This window comes from Triturus cristatus, chromosome 10, assembly GCF_964204655.1.
Source record: "Triturus cristatus chromosome 10, aTriCri1.1, whole genome shotgun sequence".
NCBI lineage: Eukaryota > Metazoa > Chordata > Amphibia > Caudata > Salamandridae > Triturus > Triturus cristatus.
In genome coordinates, this window is record NC_140593.1 from 631,043,468 (window position 1) to 631,064,813 (window position 21,346).

The following is a 21,346-nucleotide window of genomic DNA, read 5'->3' on the forward strand; positions in this document are numbered from 1 at the left end:
GAAGAAAGGGTGTTAATGCTGTTATCTATAACCGCTAGCACCTTTTCCATATTAGCTTGATCAATAGCTCTCAATCTGGAAGCAGCTTCAATTTGTGACAACTTCCAAACTTCATTATAAATAGCATACACCCATCTTTTGGACCTGCCACCCACAGGACCTTTAACAAAATCATTCAAATCTATTTTGTCATGTAATTTAGATAAATGAACTTTAACAGATGACAAGGTGGAGTGTTGCAGCCAAGACTGGCATAATTTCCCAACTGAGTAGGTAGTAACAGAACGAGAAGATTCAAAGCGAGGGTCTACGCGAACCTGCGTATACTCAGGCTGCAGACCCAAAAAACGATGTTGACAGGAATCTGAGCTTGTCTGCCAAGTCAACCATCCTTCCGAATTTAATTTGGAAATATTGAATGATGTGTTAGTAATGTATGACTGCAACGCATCAAGGGACAGATCTGTATGATTATCCCAATGTGGATAAGCACCCAGATCTGGAATAGAGGGGGAATTCAGCTTTTTAGAAGTAGCCAATCCAAAACAGGTGGTCTGAAAAATAGTCCAATTCAAAAACAATATGTGGTTCTGGATGAGGCAGGCACGATGCAAAGCTTATGTTCCTTGTACCTGCCATGGTTTAGAACCCCAAACAGATTTAAGATCAATAGTATCTTTACACAGATCATAACCCCTGACCGCTAAATCATCCATAAAGGATTTGGAATATAATAATTTAGTGTGTGTCAGCCTAACCTTCGAGGTAGACTCCGCTGCCATTTTAAAATAAAAGGCGGCAGGTTGTGAAACACTGAAATCGGTAAAATAGGCAAATTTGTTCACCAATGTGCTTGAGCTGCCTAACATTTGCGTTGGACAATGTTCCCATAGTGTATAATTTACAAAATTACGAAACATATTGGCTTTATGTAGGAAATGATTGCGATAATGTTGATAGCAAAACAACTCTCCGTAATTAGCAGTGTCTAAATACAAATCTTCAGCATCAAAAGCGGCATAATATTTCAAATCGGAAAACAGTGCTTCTATGGCCTGAACGTCCCAATCATCAGAGCGGTTGTTTTGTTTAACCACATCACCCATAGAAACACGAAATACATTTGGAACATTAATAAACTCAGTGGGTTCCTGAATTTGAAATTGAACAGCATCCCACGCAATCCCATATAACACAGGCCAGGCAGTAATATTCACAAAAGACTGGTCTTGCTTCATGATGTGTGATGAGGAGTGGGGGGCCAAAGTTCCATCAATTAGTCTAATTGTAGATCTTTCTTTTAGGTAGTGTCCGTTCACAAGACAAAAAAATACCACCACAAATTCGATGGAAATTAAATAAAAAAACACATATGAGCATTAGCCAAATGTAAGTCCAAGGGGGAATCAAAAAATGTCTTTTAAACCAAACAGCAAAAATAGAAACTTTTGAAGGGGCCCTGGAAGTCATAGAGTGAGAATCAAAGGAGAAACGTGACTGGGTAACTGCGGTTGATTGTAAAACAGGTAATGTTACATCTGCAGGATAAGCATACTCAGTATCTTCAGGTAGACCACCAGCCGGTGGTAGCAACAAAGGATCAATAACTGTATGCATCTCGATGGCAACATCAGGCATGGTGGTAGAAGCCGGAGCCAAAACATAATTTCTCAGCATCGCAGGGCAAGAGACCACTGGAGTCATACTAAGAAGAATCGGCCACTCGCTGTAGTTTGACATTGTCAATGGAGATGTACCTGTTAGGCTTGCGACCAGGAAGTGGAGGTAAAATTACTGTTCTTGTACTCTGCACGCCAAGCACTGGAACCGGGGCACGATAAGAGGAGCCAAACTTCTTCTTGTTCTCCACCTTCTCATGGACCAGGTCACTAACTCGAGGTAGCCAGCCAACTACCGGAATCTGAAGTGCAGCATCAGATGTGGAGGGCATGTGCTCCTTCGCGAGACTATCTCTGGTCTCTTGTAGACTCTGTAACACAGCACAGTGATCATCTACGTCAAAGGGTACGGCAGACGCCGCCATGCCTAGATCATCAAGGTCCGGGACAAACATTTGTATGCCAAAGAGCATCATGTATGGGGTCCGCCCACCCAGAGACCTTCTAGGGAGATTATTAAGTGCACGTTGAACGTTATACAGATGGGCAAACCAGTTCCGGCCAGTGCCTAAACCCTAGCTGTCAATGATTGCTTTAAGTCCCGGTTCATCCGCTCCACTACACTATTACCCTCAGGTCGGCATGGAGACGACAATTTGACTTGGACCCCCAAGGATTTCATGGCTTCTTTGTACGCCTTAGAGGCGAACGCAGGGCCCTGATCAGAATGAAAGGTACCACACGCAAAACTTCCCACAAAGACACGCAAATCCCTGATGACAGTGCGAGCATCAGCACTCCTTTGTGGCCATTCCCGAAAACGTGTGCACAAATCCACTGCAACTCAGATATACTTGTACGCAGTATCCGAGGAGAAAGGACCGCAGTGATCTAAATAAACACAACCAAGTGGTTTATCAGATATGTACAACTGAGTTTGTGGTGGGTGCGCAGCAGTTGAAGGTTTAATCTGCTGGCAAATGTCACAATCAAGAACATAAGTGCGAGCCTGTTTATATAACCCGTTGCACCAGTAACGTTGTTGTAACAGGGTAACAGTTGCTGCAACGCCAGCATGGGCAGAGGCCATGCCCTCGTGAGCCGCTGTTATCAAGGATGGTCTGCAGTCCGCGTTGAGAATCAATCTGTCACCAACATCGTTAATTCTCACTAATGGGACGTTATCAGGACTTAGATGATAATGGTAACGAGAAGGGAAACCTCTCGGGTAATTACTTCCCTTCTCTGTTGCAGCGATAGCTGCCAAAATGTCATCATCTATCTTACTTTTGGATCTTGTAACTGCTGCTACTAGATATGTCGCCACTACTGTTTTCGCTGCCTCGTCAGCCAAGCTGTTGCCGACAGCGTGGACACCAACTCGTTGATAACCAAGAGTGTGAATTACATTCACGAGAGGCAGATGTTCTTTAAGTTCTGCCACTCGAACCCAAAGCATTTTATGCTTAATTGTGCTACCTTTGGAATCACGCTATTCATTTTGAGACCAAAAGAATAGATTGTCGTTAAAAGACTGAACACAGTAAAACGAGTCACTCACTATAAGAATAGTAACCCGAGGATTAGCAAACTCCAGTGCAAGCACCAGAGCACGGAGCTCCGCCAATTGTGCGGTGCAATCACCGAATGACTGCGTATGCACGGCATCAGACTTGAATTCTCCATTCTCAAAAGTACCTGCAACAATTGCGCAAGCTGCAGAATAGGCGTGCTTCGAAACCGTCGCCGGTTGCTCCGAACCGTCAGTATAAATTACACAATGGTAATCTTCGAGCGGGTGCAAAGACAGAGGAGCCGGATGAACGAATTCATATTGCAAGTACTCCTGCGTCTGTAATGAGGCATCAAAGATATAAGTGACATCTGGCGATGTCAAAGAAGTTGCCCATTTTATCCAACGTGGCTGCAAAGCTTTTGAAATGGGTACACTGGCTTTCGTCACTGCCTCTAGGGCAGGATACGGTGTGACCACCAACATGCGTTTTCCTTGCGACAGCGCTCGTTCTTTAAGAATCGCCATCTGCACCGCAGTCAAAACTTTCTCGACTGAGGAAAAGCGCAGTTCAGCCGAAGTGTACAAGTGTGATTTGTAGACAATGGGGACTGTGTCAACCTCATTGAACGTTAAGTATGTGAAACCCACTGCTCCTGGTACTATTCTTATCACCAGGTTAGTGCGGTTATCACGTGTCAGTAAGTATTTTGAAGCAAGAAGATCAGCCTGCAAAGATTGCAAAATAGCTGAATGCTCTGGCAGCCAGCTCAATTTGGAAAAAGTTGGTTGTACCAAGGCATAAAGCGGCTTGATACGCTGGGCATAGTCGGGAATGTTCGTACGACCGAAATTCAGAAAGCCCAGCAAAGATTGTAATTTTTTCAATGTTGTTGGAGCGCACAGACATGCGCACTGCTCCAGAAAGTGAGGAGCTAATCCTCGATCCTCATTGTTGAGCTTGTAGCCCAAAAACAACACTGTATACTCTGCAATGTGAGACTTCACAAAATTGAATTTGTAACCGAAGTCTGCAAACATAACAATAATGCGATCAACGCGACACAGATGCGGCCACAACTCGTCGTCCGTGAGATAGATTTCATCAACATACGAGTACGCATCTGGGTCAATGCTCTCTAACAGAGTGACTACACGTGCGGCAAAGACGCCAGGGCTGTTTTTATAGCCCATGGCCAATCTTTTAAATTTTTTGGGTTGCCACCAGAAGTAAACGCTGTCCACTGACTACTAATAGAGGACAGGTTATTTCTGTAAAAGCCATTGGATATGTCAAGTGTGGTTTTAAACCTTTTACGCACAAGACCATCAACGAGGGCAGAACTGTGGGTATTCTGTACCGCGCACGTCCGGCAATGAGAGTTTAAATGCCGGTAATCCAAAACTAGGCGGTACGGCCCATCAGGCTTTGTTACAGTGAATAAAGGATTATTCATTGGTGACACACATGTTTCAATAACTCCCTGATATTCCAATTGCTCAAGGATGTCCGCAACGTGAGATCTAGCTTCGCGACACACCGGATATTGGGGTTGTGGTTGAGGCATAGACCGCAAGGAATCTCATGGCTGGGAGACAATTTATCCCAGCCCACCTGAGTACGATACAAAGTCGGTGCAAGCACCTGAGCCCACTCTTCGGCAAACCTTTCAGCGTGCTCCCTTGGCACTGTGTGCGCAAAGGACAGGAGGATTACCTCCTCCCCTCTAGGAGCATCTAAAATGAAAGCCGGGGGCCAGAGGTCAGATTATCCCAAAAAATCCCTTGTATCGTACGTTGTATGTCACCTTCAATTAAGAGGACTATGTCATATAGTCTGTCAGGGGGAGCCACTCTAGTGTCAGCAGTTTCTACAGTAATGAACGTGTCAGTTGCTGTCGCCTCCAGAAATGGACGCAGTGCTTGCCGCACTACTGTAACTTCCGCTGCGCTGTCGAGCAGCGTTAGTGCCCATGTCAGGTTCCGAAGCTGCGTCCGCACTATTTGTGGCATACCTCGCTGTTAGCACAGCAACCTTCTTCTTCTGAAACGAGGGACGTTGACGTGCAAACTCGTCTTGCTTGCCTTTACCGTCAGCCTGACGGGGTTGCTCACGTCCCTGTTGGGCACCCTGACCCTTGCCACGTTCTCCGCCACCGGACTGTGATGCCGATGTTTCCTGTGAGGAACGAGGAGAGCGTTGTTCAGTAACCTGAAAACTATCAGGTGACCTAATCCTAGTGCGATCGCGCAAATTGTATGTGCGTTCACTAGTCGGCTGTACGAGAGACGCAGGACGAGACCCCTGTTTCTGTTGCAGCGTTCCCTGTTTTTTTGTTCGCCAATTTTGCTTTGGAAAAGTTGGACGATCGTCTTTAACAGACGAACTCACCTTAGTGTGTTGTATTAAGTCAGGAATGACTATAGTTGGTTTGACCCCTAAACTACTGCAGCCAATAGTTCTATGTGCTTCAGCAATAATTTTAGGCAACTCTTTGGGCTTATCGAGCTCATCGACACGGGCTAAGCCATTAGCCACTTTGAACTGTACCGCATCTCCCTTGAGGTTACCAAGGACGAGAGAGGCAACTATGTCGAACACCCCGACAAGCCGCATTCCCAACTCAACAGCCGCCTCCGGACCGTGGTTATCTTGAACACGTTTAATGATGGAGGGAGTGGACCGCGGCAAAAACCTTACCCCAGTTGTCACAATCGGACACTTCTGGGATTAAATCTTTCGACAAACTAATGGTGAGGATCCTGTATTTCTCAACAGGAGTAGAGTGCGGAAATACTGCTTCCAGTTAGTCAAATTTCTCGGCCAGCCAATAAGGCAAATCGTCCTTATTCTGGGGGCGCTTGCCCATCACCGAATTAACTATGATGGGGCTAATAACAACCGCGGGATGACCAGCCGGTAGTCCCGCAACAGCAGGTGCCCCCACCTGCACGTTGCGTAAAACGTATTGCACTAAAGCCCTATATACTGCAATAAGGGCTGTATGGAGTGTACGCAATTCATCCACCGCAACAGTCAAATAGCGGGGGTGAGGCGTAAATCCGGCCAGCACCGGCCATGTGGCCCCTGGAATCGACAAAGGGCCCATTCTAGCCGGTGCAACTGCATGGGGAAGGGCGCCATTAAACCAAATGCTATGCTGCCAGGCTGAAAGGTAATCTCTTGCATCCTATATGGTGCATAATTAACTGGGACCCGCGTGTGAGTATACGAGTGAAACGTTTTATCATCCGCATTCACAGCCGGCAGCGTTACCCAAGAGTAAAACAACTTGTAGGGGTGTGACGCATCGGCACTCACCACAAAAATAACGGACATCTCATCGTCCGGTACCCCATACTACGTCAAATGACGCCGCAGAGGCGTACGGCTATGTGCTGCAATATCGACCGCCATAAGGACACAGAGAAGAACAACAATGGATTTTACAGTAGCACCAGGGTTCAGAAATGTAAAACACCTTCTTAATTAACAAGCTTGTGTGACCCTATTAGGTGACTAACGGGTAGGTGAAATCCGTCACTCCCGTTATCCGGAAACAAGAGTGAGTGTATTGTGAACTAATATAAGCACTACTAAGGCGTTTCAAATCAAAAGCCCAAACGTTAGGTGCGCCATGTTGCAGGGACGCTGCTCATGCACAGAACTATGCGCAGGAAACCAGGACCTCAGTGAATTGTGGTGTACCAAAAACCTCAGTACCCAGAACCCCTATCCAACCAGCATCAGTGTCCCATTCGTTATCCGTATTCTCTCGGAAGTCCCAATGTATAGACAACCCAGAACAAGCGACTTGGAGTACTCTCAGGAATGGTGGGAATCAGAAATACCTGTTCGCTATTATTCTCATATCAGTCCACAACAAGAGTAATCAGAGACACGGTAAAGTTTAAAAGGTTTATTTTATAATCTATGTGTCCTAAGATGCAGTACTTTGGCTAACATAAGCAGACAAATGATTATAATTAAAACCATCAGCATTGTTACAATACCATAGAGAATGACGGGAGAAATCATATTACAAATGACAGTGGATTACAGCCACCTTCCCTTAGCTAGTAGGCTTGTATTATTATATTAATAGAAGGTCTCTAGGCTTGAATGGGGAACCCCATACCGTAAAGATCAGCGTAGGTGAATCACATCACAGGATCAGCTTTGCTCTGCGCCTGGAAATGTTCTTCTCCAAAATGTGTTTCTAACGCATGCAAACTGTAATATTAAAGGCTCTCGGCATTCAGATATTTGCAGCTGTGTGCATATTATGGCTAGAGAGTGAGCCGATCAACCTGAACTCAAAAACATACATTGTCTGGCGGCTCAGAGTGTTTTGCACACAATGTTCAGACCAAGGTCGCAGTGCACGTCTAGGGATGTGAACAACAGACAGTTCACATGTGAAGAAAAGGCAAGCAAGCAGTTTTCAAATAATATGTATCTGCAGTGTCGTGCGCAAAAGCAGCAAAAGTAGCAAGATGGCTTTCTAACATCTAACGCGCTTATGCTAACATAGCAATGTATGCATCTAAATCGCTTCCTTCACTACAGCCCTGTGGGCGTTTTAAGTTGAGGGATAAAGTTCCCTTGAATCCTTAGGGTCCCTGGGGGCCAACTAGCCCACTGGGTACCTCCAGTAAGCACCACAGAGCTGCGTTGCAGAGAGGTGTAAAAAGGGGCACGACGTAGACCACCTCTCTGCTATGCAGCGCGGTGGCGCTTACTGGAAGCACCTGGTGGGCTAGTTGGCCCCCAGGGGCCCTCCGGATTGAAGGGGAATTATTTCCCCAACTGACACACGTCACCTCAGGCCCCGTCCCTTCCCTTCACCACTGTGTAAACACACCCTGTGGCCGTTTTAAGTTGGGAGATTAAGATCCCTTGAATCCTGAGGGTCCCTAGGCTCCAACTAGCCCACCAGGTACCTCCAGTAAGCACCGCAGAGCTATGTTACAGAGTGTTGTAAAAAGGGGAATGGCCTGGGCCACCTCTCTGCAGCGCAGTGGCGCTTACTGGAGGTAAGTGGTGGGCTAGTTGGCCCCCAGGGACCCTCAGGATTGAAGAGGAATTAATTCCCCAACTTAAAACGCGCCACAGGGTGTGTCTGCACACATCACCTCAGGCCCCACCCCCTCCCTTCACCACTGAGCAAAAACGCACCCCATGGTGCGTTTTGAGTTGGGGGATAAAGTCTCCTTGAATCCTGATGGTCCCTGGGATCCAACTAGCTCACCAGGTACCTCCAGTAAGCGCCACAGAGCTGTGTTGCAGAGAGGTTAAAAAGGGGCGTGGCCTCTGAACACCTCTCTGCAATGCAGCTCCCTGGTGCATACTGTAGGCTAGTTGGCCCCCAGGGACCCTCAGTATTCAAGTTGGATCAATTCCCTAACTTACAACTCGCCAGGGGGCGAGTTTGCACAATGGTACAATGGTGAAAGAAGGGGGCGGGGCCTGAGGTGACATGTCTGCAAACACGCCCTGTGGCGCGTTTTAAGTTGGGAAATTAATTCCTCTTCAATCCTGAGGGTCCCTGGGAGCCAACTAGCCCACCAGGTACCTCCAGTATGCGCCTGGGAGCTGCATTGCAGAGAAGTGTTCAGAGGCCACGGCCCTTTTTACAACACTCTGCAATGCAGCTCTGTGTGGGGGCTCGAGCCCCCCTACACAGGTTTATTTTTTTTTAAAACAAGCCCCGGGGGTCGTGGTCCCCAAGGCCATTACAATATAAAGATTGCCCCCGGGACTTGCCCAACCCGGGGGCTAAGTAATAGCGAAGCGCGGGAGACCGCGCTTCATTTTTATTTTTCGCTGCCTGATCCGCGATTTAAAAAAAATATATACTTGGGGCCCTAGGGGTCCTTGTGGGACCCCCTGAGCAGGCCTAGGGGGTCAGGGTGTTTCTACCCTGCCCCCTTTTCGTGTTTTGCGCGTTTGTTTTTCTCTTTTCTTGTGCCTCGGTTCTACCGAAGCATGAAGCTCGTGATCGGGAGGGTGCGTGCATCCTCCGTGGCCATAGATATCACTATCTTTATTTCTTAATTTCTCAAAAACTACTGAACGGATTTACACCATTTTTAAAAAGGTAGCTTTCTGAGAAGCAGTACCTTTTTGCCAAATTTGGTGTAATTCCGTTCAGCAGTTTTTGCTATAACATTGTCTAAAGTTTCCTATGGAAAAGTATTTTTTCACCACTATTTTTTAAATTTCTCAGGAACTACTGAACGGATTTACACCATTTAAATAAAAGGGCGCTTTCTGAACTAAGGGCTGCCCTTTTGCAAAATTTGGCGTAATTCCATTCAGCAGTTCGGGCTGTAGCCGTGTCTAAAATTTCCTATGTGAAATACCATGGGGGAAACGCGTTTTGGGACCCCCCCCTTTTTTTCTTGGCCCCCGCTTGACGAATCACCCCCAAGCTGACCGGAACGGGCCATTAGGTTGGAAAAATTTGCGAAGATTCTTCAACCGGTGCCAAAGTTATTGGGAATAGAATGTTACGATTTTCCTATGGATAATAGGTCCTAACTGTAACTACCTACTGGCGACCGCTAGTAGGTAATATATATATTGCTATATGCTCCGGGATCCCGCACGAGGGCGGGGATAATTCACTGCGAATGACTTTAATGAGTACACCCCTGAAAGAGAACTAGGATTACAGGTAAGAAACTTATCGTTCTCTACCAGCTCTAAGAAAGAGAAATCTTAATATTCATGAACTTGAGTTACTCATACTTTCATATTCCCATATATTACAAGCATTGTAGTTTTGTTCACTTTGAGGTGACAATTTGCCATTATTCAATACAGTAAATACAATAAAATTTATAAAGCGCTTGGCTGCCTCCGAGGAGGCATCCCAGCGCTAGCAGTTCTAAAGTGTGCTGAGGGGTTAGTCCCCACTGTAAATGGGAGCCTACTTTTCAACAGTTTGCGGAAGGTTGATTCGGAGTGTGTGAAGCGAAGAGTTGGCGGTAAGTAGGTCCAGAGTTTGGTGGTCAGGTAAGAAAAGGTACATCCACCTCTTCTTGTCTTGTTAATCTCCGAGACAAAACAAGTTTTTGCTCATTGGACCGGAGTGCCCTCGTCTGATGATAGGGAATTAATCTCTTCCTCAAATAGCCAGGCCTTTATGCTCTATAGGCAAGTGTTAGGGTTTTCAATTCAATGTGGCTAGCAATGGCCAGCCAATGAAGGTTGAGCAGGGAGGCTGTGGCCAAGGCACTGGCAGGTAGCTTCAAAATCAACCGGGCTGTCACATTCTGAATGATCTGTAAGCGGTGGAGCAGGTAAGCTGGCAAACCCAAATACAGGCTGTTTGCATAGTCAAGTTTTGAGGTAGTGGTCAAACGGCAACACACGCAATTGCCGCACGGGTAGTGACCCGTTGGTCTGGGTTGGCTCCATAGGGTCTTTTGACTATAAGTGGCACCATTGGTGGGATTTGAGTGTACCAAGTTATCCCTCCGGTTTCTACTTTGTTTGTATGCAAAGAGTGGGGGTTCCCACTTCCGGCTTCTGCTGTTTAGGATAGCCCATTTCTTTCTGATAATGTTCTGAATTTTGTTTGAAACGGGCGTATATGTTGTTACGCAGACTAGACGGTCTTTCTGTTCCTTCGGTGTTGTTTCCAGAAGGGCATCCCGGTTATTATTCCTCACCCTCTTTTTCGCTCGTTTGACCATTCTTTTGGGATAGTGTCTTTCTAGGAGTTTACTCTCAAGTTGTTCTGCCTGTGTTTGGAATGTATTGAGCTCAGAGCAATTCCTGCAGATCCTCAGAAATTGTCCTACAGGTAGATTTTTGCGGAGAGCCCTCAGGTGGTAGCTCTCGTACAGGAGCAGACTGTTCCTGTCTGTTGTTTTTCTATGGACTTTGGTGGAGATCCCTTCTGCCGTCAAGGTGATGACCAAATCCAGGAAAACTGCGTGGTTCTTGTCAATGGTGTGTGTGAACCTGAGGTGGGGGTCTTTTACTGTTGACCCACTCCACAAACCGTGCGTCTTCATCTGTGGTGCCCCTCCAGGTGACAAGAATGTCGTTTATATACTGCTTCCATGTCTTCATCTGAGGTTTGAAGGGGTTAGAGGGGTTAAAGATGTAATACTCCTCAAATTGATGGACATACAGCCATGCCATGCTCAGCGCAAAAGTGCTGCCCATGGACGTGCCTTTTACTTGGTTGTATAGGGTGTCCTCAAACTCAAAAAAGTTCTCGGTGAGCGCTAGTTCAGCGCACTCCATGATGAAGTGCGTGGGTGTCATGTATGTCCACTCCAGTTCTTGTAGGATCTGTTCAACCACCTCCAGGGTGCGCCTCTGGGGGATGCTTGTGTAGAACGCTTCGATGTCCATGGTTATGAACATATCCTCGCTGGCGTCAGTATCCAGGTCTCTGAGATGGCAGAGAACGTCCTTGGTGTCTCTCAGGTAGAACCATGACTTTTGTACAATTGGTTTCAAGAACCAGTCTCAAAACTGGGAGAGGGGTTCCAATGCTGATCCTATTCCCGATACTATCGGTCTACCCGGTGGGGGTGTTTTGTTTTTGTGAATTTGGGGGAGGGTGTAGAACCTGGGTGTCCTTGGTTCAGTATTCACTAGAAATTCAGCCTCGTGTTTAGTGATCCATTCATGGGTCTCTGCTTTACTGACCATGTTCTTAATCTTGGTCATGATGCGTGGTGTCGGGTCTTCCTCTTGTACCTCATAGCTAGTGTCGTCTGATAGGAGGCGCAGGCACTCCTCCTTGTACGAAGTGTAATCCATCAGGACTATAGCGCCTCCCCTGTCAGCCGGTTTGACAATCACAGCATGGATGTTCTTTAGTTGTTCCAAGGCTGTCCTCTCTCCTTTGGTCATATTTTGAAAACCCCTTGAATTATTGAAGTCGATTTTTTTCCACCTCAGTGAGGACTGCCTGTTCGAAAGCCAGAACATTATAGGAAACGTTGTGAGTTGGAGGGGAGAAAGTAGATTCTTTTCGTAGACCAGTGTTGGTCCGGTCGTTGTCCAATCCTTCGGTCTCGCCAAAGAAATCCTTCAGCTTAATCTTCCTGAAGAACTGGGCTAGTTCTGTGTTGAGGAAAAAAAGAATTGTTGTTTGGAGTGGGGACAAACCCCAAGCCTTTCGCTAGAACCGCTTTCTCCTCCATGCTGAGTGTGTGCTTACTCAGGTTCACGACATTTGTAACTCCTTGTTCATTGTTAGTGATGTGCCTCTGCCCCTGTTTCGTGTTACCGCCCCGCTGGTGGATGCCTCGTCGTCCCATTGCACCCTGGTTGTTCTTCTCGGTTTCTGTCTGCCTCTCCCTCTGCCTTGGCCTCGGAATAAAAAAGGCTGCTGTCCTTGTTGGGACCCAAACCCTGGTGGGTAGAATTGTTGTGGCCAGAAACCAAATGGCTGCATCGGTGGTACAAACATTGGTAGGTTAGGATTTTGATACCGCCGTGTCTGTTTTCCCCCTGTGCTCTCAGCACTGCTGCTATCGCTTCTTTCTTCCCCTGAGCTGTAAGTCCAATTCTGGGTTGTGGGTCTAAAGCGTGGCTGGCTTCTAGGCACAGATTGTTGTTGAGGTTTGTCGTAATATTCGTCAGTTGTGTAGGGATACACTGTCTCCCGCTTGAATTTCTGAACATCCTTCTGTACTTTGGTGATTTTAGACTGTGTGAGGTATTCCCTGTATGCCGAGTGGTCGTTATTTATCTCTTCAAGCTTTTTCTTGAAGACGGTCACATGAACTGAGGTTTTTAGTTTGCTCTCACTCTGTTGTATCTCAACTAGCAGAGCATCCGCTAGCTGTCTGGCTGTGCTGATGATCAGCACCAGCCAATCTTTGGTGCATTTCCAGGCTATGCTGGACCAATTAATTCTGAACTCCTTGTTATTTAAGAATAACCTGGGTTCATTCGTGACCACGAGTCCTCGTGGTGCCGTGTTCTTACTCGGGTATTGTGTCATAAACGCCCTGTGCAGGCCAGTACGGATTTGTTCTTTCTTTTTCGCTGATAGCGCCTCCTACTCATCTGAGTTCTTGATGGTTTGCGACACTACTGCTTCCACTAGGATGGATGGAGTTCTCAGTATGTCTGCGTATGTACTCTCGTCGAATGCCAGTTCGGTCTCCATGGTTATAGTACTAGGGTAATGTGCAACAGGGTGGAGTAATTTATCAGCACCCTTACTTTCTAGCGTGATTTAAGAGGGTCGGTATAATATTAACCGGTACCCTGGTCCTTCGTGACCACTTAGAAGCCCCTCAGTATTCCCACAGCTCAGAAGCTGTACAGTAATCCACACACACTAACCTCAGCGCTTGCCAAGGGTGGGAACTAGAGGTACGGGGCCAAGGGGCAAGCCAGCCTCCACTCTATTATGAATACACAAAAATGGGCTGCCCCTAGAGTTCGTTCCTACAGTTACCTACAGAGTTAGAGAGAGAGAGATGCGAGTTTTAAGACGGCGAGGACAACCGATGATGAAGCATGACACTGGGCGGTGTGTGAGGCCAGTCCATAACTTTTTATGAGATGCCCCCATTGGCACCGCATCTCTCTCTAACTCTGTAGGTAACTGTACGAACGCACTCTAGGGGCAGCCCATTTTTGTGTATTGAAAGGTGATGGTGTGACCATGTTTTATATGGCATAAAGTACCCTCTGGCGTACATAAGGGTATCGCAAGCTACTTCAGAGTTTTATAACCTTATAAAGGAAATTGGCCTGTGTCCTCTATATGGTTATGGAACTCCTTGGTGACTTGCAGTATCCTTATATGTACAGCGGGGGTACTTTGTCCCTTATATTAAATAAAATAATGAATCTTTTGGCCATTGGGGCATACATTCTATAAAGGAGTCTTTCCTTATCAAAATAATTTGCAGACATGCGACTTGGCTTATATATTGGGCAGCCAGACAGACGGACCTCACCTAGACTGGCACATCTCACATACAGGCACATACGTAGAACCAACAGCACACCTACAGACATACATGCACACACATACTAATTTGAATGCAGTTGCCCATGCATACTAATATTCTTATTTAATAGCGTGCATAAAAACTGCCATGTACCCTGGTAACAGTTGTACATATACACACAAACACTCAGAAAATATGTATAGAGACATAAACAGATGGGTGGGTGCATGGTGGTGGGCAGATGGTACATTAGATCCCTGCCAGGACAAATACATGGATGAGTGTGAACAAGTAAAATAACTAACTGTTTTTTCGTAGAACTTAATAAAAAAACATTCCATAGTTAAAACCGCAGCCGGACAAGAAATAAAAATATCTTTGCACTATTTTAGACGAAGCTATTCCTTATGGAATGGGGAGACTTGCTAAGGTAGGCAGATAAGAAAGGGAAGGAAGGCTGAGGATCAAGCCCAAGGTGCCAGCAGACCCAAACAGATTGCGCCCCAGAAATATCCTCTTTAATGTGTTTACCTTTTACATGGTTGGCTTGAAGGGAAAGATGGGTTATGCGCTGCATCAGGGGGCATGGATTGTGCATCTTTTTCATGTAGTATTAGCCACAAACGTATACACAATAAAACTGGAGGCAAACATTACAGACAAAGGCAAGAAATATGAAAACCTAGTTTAAGTGCAGTAAACCTTAGGAAGGTATGCTTCCTGCTTACTAGCTGCTGTGGTGCATCCTTGCACATAAAGCTAGGGCAGATGCAGCTTGAATGAATATTACAGGCCACTGAGTTGGGCTGGAGCTCAAAAAAATTCTAAACTCTGCCTAAGACGTTAAGTATGCAGTCAATTGTTCTTTTTTGCCAGACTGCGTAAATTATTTCATAACTTTAGTTATCTTCCCAGTAATTTACAGAAGGGGGAGCGGTTAGATGTTTGAAAGGGGCACAGTGGTTTGGGGGATTTAGCCAATTTGCCAGATGGGTCCTCATTGCCAGGGTCGTACATCAAAATGCTTAGGGACCCACGTTTAAGGTGCGGTACACGAGTTTGGAGTGAAATATAACTTTATGTATCGACTTGATATTGTCATGTTTTATCTGTTGTTAATGACTTGGATACATGTATTAGCCCACAGGCTGCATTCCATTGTATTAGGGCAGCACATATTAATACTTCTTTTCGTTTGAGGTATCACACTTTTAGAGATTTCATATTTTTAGGACTTTTAGTATATTGTTAAGAAGTTTACAAATGGAAAGCATCTCGAAAAGATAAGTTGGTTCTACTACCAAGAATCCCGGTCATCACTTGCATTGCCTTTGGAGTTCTGTGTTATTGGCCCACTCTCTGAATCCCCTCTTGTGTACGTTTCATTTGTGCATCCAAGTCAATGTCGGTCATTGTTAAGTGTTTTTGTATTCGAAAGGGTATCAAAATTGCCTGATTTAATCTTGCGTAGATTAACAAACGTGCATCCATTGAGAGAGACATGTTTTAAAGGTGGCATCCTATTGAAGAATTGTCTGTTCACCAAATCCTACATCTCTAAGAGTCATCAACTATGAGCATTCCAGAGTGTTCCCTTGTTTGATGATGTCTGCTTGGGTTTGGAGACCTACTGTGGCATCATTTCTGTGCCCCATTATTGTATGATAGTAAGACCTTAATGGGTCAGGTTCAGGTGTACTGAATAAAAAAACTAATGCTCAAGATTGACTGGTGTTGCATTGAGTTGCTGACGTGAAATTTCTTGTTCCCACAGGTGGTGGTGATGGTCAGGCGTTGTATATTGACTCGGACCTGCATCATGGGAGAACTAGCCGCTGCAGTACCTTCAACAACCAGCCACTTTGCTCAGAGACTTTCCAGATATGGGTCATGGAGGTTTGGGGGTTTAAGGATACAATGAGCACTTGAAAACCAACAGGATGTGAAAGATACCAACCTGCAGACACACCACAAAGTCCTCAGATGGAAAAAAACGACTGCACGAGATATCCACCTAGTTTTGCTGCACAAAATTGACCCCTCCGAGACTAAGATGTACTTCACCAGTAAATACTATTTTAGCCATCTGCAGGTAGACGCTCAATACTTGGCACTAGGAGACTCTCAAGCAAGCAGAAGTGGTGGCTTCCTGCCCCACTTGGAACATGTTCACACTCTCAAGGACAAAGTGGTACCTTACCCGAAGGGCTGAAAGTCCCAACTGTGAAATGTGCATCTGATTTCTAAGCTAGTCTTCCGACTGGGTGGCTTTTGCCTGAGGAATTGATGGTGACAATGCTGTGTTTTCGGCAGTAGAGCCCAGTGTTTGTAAACTTGTGGGTAGTCAGCTTTGAACAAGCAACATATGATTTGTAGCTAATGAAACTGAAGTAAATAAAAGTAGTTTTGATCTATTGTGGGCCGGAAATATAAGCATAATCCGCCATCTCGCGTATCAGTAGCAGCTTCTGACGCAAACTCCACTTTAAGGGGCTAGGCACTGTCCATAAACAGTTCATATTTTTTTGACTTTGCTTTCTATCAATTTTAAAGATGAGAATAGGTATCCTGTACGAATATATGAGCGACTGTAGAGAAATTAACCTGTTTACCCAACACACTTTAATCCATGCAGGGTATATTGAAGCACCTGACTGTCAAGAGTTGCACTTGCTGTTTATTTGCTTTCACAATGTTGCCAAAGGCTCCATATAGCAGAGGTGGTAAAACTTCGCACATGTTATTGTGTCATTAGAGTCTTACAGTTGTGCAATAGAGACTTACCACTAAAGACAGGACATATGAAGTGTAAATGCTAAACCTGAACAGCAGGTGTCAGCAGACCCAAAGTCTAGAGTGGTGAGGGGCTGCTTTCTGGGTTAGGGATGAACAAAGTAGGGAGACGTTCACTACAAAGAGTTAGAATAACCGGGCCTTTTGTTTGTAATTATACATCTGTCTGAACTTCATTTTACACCTCTTCCTGTAAAACAACATAATCAGATATAGTTGGAAATTTTGTCGACGCCTACATTGATTTCACTGCAGACGACTGGGAACTGGCAGTTTTCTTCTTCATTAGCATTCTCACTTGGTGCTGATCTGTCGTCCCCAACAACCTCATTTAAATCCAGAACGCGCACCTTGCTTGAACGTACCAAAGGGTAAATTCAGACTGATGTGGAATCGTCTGCCTTTTCTGCTTCGGTGCTGCAAGGATGTTACAAATTTCAGTAAACATTTGTTGTGTAGTTTAAAAAAAAATAATCTCAACAACCTCACCTGGTGTTATTGACATACCTGCCTGCTTGAAATTTCCCAAAATTGCTTTCGGAAGCACCAGAGCCTTGCTGAGCTTTTCTGATTAGAGTTGATTCAAAAGGCTACGTCATCATTTTGAGCAAGAAAGGCCTCCCTTCATTTTGGGACAGCCTTTCTGGGAAGATAAGACTGTCATGTTATATGGTCGATCCTGACCTCCATATTTACTGTGTGTATAGAGTACTCAACTTCGTCAGTGACCTGACTAGTGTAGTGTGCCATTTGTCGAAATATGTATGTCTGGACAGAGTTGAGGATTTTCCCTCAGTTTTATAGTAGATTTTGCCACTGTGCAGATGACTCAATTGCTACAGTGGAAAACGTTGGAAGGTTGGTGAAGCATATTTGCCCGTGGTTTGCAGCACAGATTTTAGGCACGACAACCAAATTAAACTCTATTTCTAGCCATGGATGTGGTCTGCTCATCAAACAGCAAAATGAGGGAATGAGCTTGGCTGGAACGGTGTATAGCTTTTTCCTTCCAAGTGAGAGCACAAAATGCATATCTGGCTGTGCTTCAAAGTAAACTACATATTAAAAAGTCTCATTTGGAGGACTCCAATCTAGCAGTTTCTTATTGTAGCCATCTAAAGCTGATCCCTGAGCTCCAGTGAGCTAAAAATATTTATCTTCTCGCTAATTTTTTTTTTGCGCTTGTCCTCATGCTTCCAACGTCAGTTAGGACACTTGATGAGTTGATTTTCTATTGATCTTTAAATTGTCTGAGGAGGAAAAGGCAGATTTCACCCTGCTTTAGTTTAGTTACCTCTAAGCATCTTTGAAACTCTTTTGCTTTCATATTTGTTTTGCCAATTTAGAAAAGCATTTATGGAGTTGATGTGGTAACTGTGGTTCCTTATCACAGTATAATGTATTTGATGTTCAGTTTGTGCTAAATAAGAACCAAGAAGATGGGATTCTACCCATGTATTGCTCTCTTAAAACTGTCTGGTGTGTGGGTGAGGGAGATGCTCAAAATTCACTCCAAATTACATTATCTAAAGGGTGTCCTGTTCTTTGATGTGGACCGATAGCAGAATGCTTTTGTGCATGTGAACTATGTACAGGCCATAGGAGCTTTTGCATGGAACTGCAAATTGTCAAACTATATCTTGGATCTTTGGCAAACTTTGAAAATAAGAAATTAGACCTTTTTATTTGTAAATCTTAATAGTTTGTTAATCTGAGCCATGGCATCTTCACCCAGAATCCCATCATAGAGCAGGATTGTGCGAGCAATTGTAATTTGGGGTAATTTTTATTTTAAGCCAGGTTTGGAGTCTCTAAGTTGAAGATCGGATATTCTGGCCCAAAGTTCTCCTCCAATCCCTGATATTCACAGGATGTGGCATTTGCCATAAAGTGTTTGAGAATAAAAGCAACATTGAAAGAGGCCATTCTTCACCCATTGTTAATTTGCTAAGAGGATATGGTGTTTTTCTTGGTAAGTAGGGTTGAAAGAGAATTTGTCTGATTGTATAAAATAAGCATAATAACCTGGAAGGGTTTTTTTTTTTTTAGCTTAGGCAGATCTTTAGCAGTCTTTCCACAGCACAGTTCAATAGTGCCTGTGTTTGTAGATCTCCTTTTGTAGTTTAAGTGTGATGTGCTTCATTCTGTGACTTCACAGCTGACACTGTGTTGTCTGGAAATGGTGTGCCTAAAACCCCACCTTGTGGCTATTGCTGGTGCACAACATACAAGTGAACACTTTCTATGGTTCTAATCAATAAACACTTGTACTCCTGCTTTGTCATGGAAATATCTTAAGTTTTAAAACAAACTTCCTTACTCTTGCTTATTCTGGGAAAGAGGATTTTTCTTTTGTCAAAGAAATTATGTTTTGTTGGTTCTCTTTGATACATGAAAACCAAACCAACAGTCCTCAACAATGTGTCGTGAAAGTTAGAATTTGAGTAGTGGATGTTTGATCTTTTCATGAAGAATTCATGATCTATTTCAAAGCCCTAGTAGGAGATCAGAGAGTGTTGCATAATGCATTAAATAATGACTCATTTCTCTTGGGACCTGACTTGTTGGGAGAAGCCAGTTAAGTGGGCAAATAGCAGTTTAAATGTGCCAGTATTTCATGCTTTTAAAGTACAGAATGAATGATAAAGTGGTCTAACGTCTCCGTAGACTCTTTATTCACTGTTATAAATTGAGTGGAGATCTATTAGACAGAAGTATTTGGCGGAAAATGTCCCTCGTTTGCACAGGCTTCCACAGCTGCGTTTTCCTTTCTTCAAAGGAAGTCCTGTTTGTGCCCTTGTGTAATGCTTAAAATTGCATTCTTTATGATCCAGATGTAACATTGAACGCTTGGAGCACCTTCCTTACCATTTTAATGGCAATGTGACTTCAGCACCTAGTCTGTATGCAATAAGACCAAATTTCGTATTGCACATTACATCCGCTTTTTTTTTTTACATAGCAGAAGAAAAGGATAGAGGTAATTTCGTTATCTCCCATGATCTGTGACTTCCAAGTTCACTCAACATAGCCTCCTGATCCTACAAAATCCCTGATCTGTGGAAATTTTGAACCCAGTCAATAAATGCAATTGTGTTGACCTTAAATAGCATCTTCAAATGTTTAGCCAGGTACTATGTGGAGGCCAACAGACATGCCTATACTTTCTTCTGATGATCCAACTGTGAATGTATGAGTGTTTATCTTGAACAAATTTGTGGTTCGTGCATTGACTATTTAATATTTTGTTTTCTCTTGTATTAATCAAATCTGGGTGCCGTGCCATCCCTGGAGCCTGTGTTCTAAACATGTGGACCAAATGAAAAAAGGTTTAACTTAATGATAAGGAAACTGCATATCACTCTTATTTCTTTATAAAGAAAGCATCTCTCGTTTGCTGCTCTGGATTTATTAAAAGCAATTAAATAATTTGTAATTCAATGGCATGATAGTAATGCTGCAGAAAACTTCATTTATTCATACACTTGACAGTATGACCCTCTAACTGCAGTATTTATTCTCCTGCTTGCGATCTATTGTCTTATATTGTGATGTGATGTAATTTGAAAATAAATAATTTGTAACCAGTGCCTGGTGTTCACCAGTAAAACTAAATGTGATTCGTCTTTGTGCTTTCTGTGCAGGCTGCTGCTTTACCATTTTTAGTTTGACAAGATTAATTGATAACCACGTCTTCCCAGTGTAGATCAATGTTTCTGCGCTCTCATACATTTCAACCTAATCCTTGTAGTTATAGCAATATGTAACTCATGAGGGAAGGACGTTCAGGCATGCTCTTAAACCATGAAGGTTTGATTTGTGTGATTGTGTGCTGTTGTACCTGCTTAAAGTAAACACAGTGTCTGTGAGCAAATATTTGCATTGCGAACACACATGTTACCCACTTTCTTGGTTCTGTGAGATGAATGTAGTGAAGTAAATCGGGCATTTTTCCAGCCTTCAACAATGTTTTTCTTGTCTTCTAAAATTGTGAGATTTCTCTGAAACTCACCTGAGAAAGCATAGATGAACCATTGTGTTACGCGTGACTGGAAATGCAAGACTCCCACCCAGCATCTAATTTATGAGACTTTACCCTAAGACCAACCCTAAACTGCATCACTACTTTATCCAAAGACATTGCAGCCAACCTTCTAGACCCCTCTTCCTGTCCCCTGAACGGACTACTCAAACAGATTCACCATATTCCTGCTCGCTGTGCTCTATTCACAATCTCAAACAAAACAATACACTGTTCAGACCTAAGCCCAAATCCTTTCAAAGGAATAAAAAAACGTCTTCTGGCATAACATCCATACTGTCCCTTTAAACCACCCCAAAGGCATTCTCAGCAACCCGCTAAATGATCACTTTACTCAGCAGTAGACGAGAAGTTCTCCTTGCAATCTTTCTCTGCCAATTCAACATGCCACAGCTCCTTCTCCCCAAACCTCACTGTGATTAAACAGGGCAGGAA

General features: G+C 44.3%; 1 protein-coding gene across 4 annotated transcripts in view; it reads left to right on the forward strand.

The window, feature by feature from the left end:
• Nucleotides 1–20,484, forward strand: part of TBC1D24 (TBC1 domain family member 24) — a 661,683-nt gene extending 641,199 nt beyond the window's left edge. For 2 of the 4 annotated variants that reach the window (XM_085632168.1, XM_085632169.1), the window contains one exon: nucleotides 15,851–20,484. In XM_085632168.1, the coding sequence (XP_085488294.1) occupies nucleotides 15,851–16,005 (155 nt within the window). In that variant the 3' untranslated portion in view covers nucleotides 16,006–20,484. The remainder of the gene's footprint in view (nucleotides 1–15,850) is intronic. The other 2 variants (XM_085632171.1, XM_085632170.1) reach the window with 2 other exon arrangements.
• The last annotated feature ends 862 nt before the right edge of the window (nucleotides 20,485–21,346 follow it).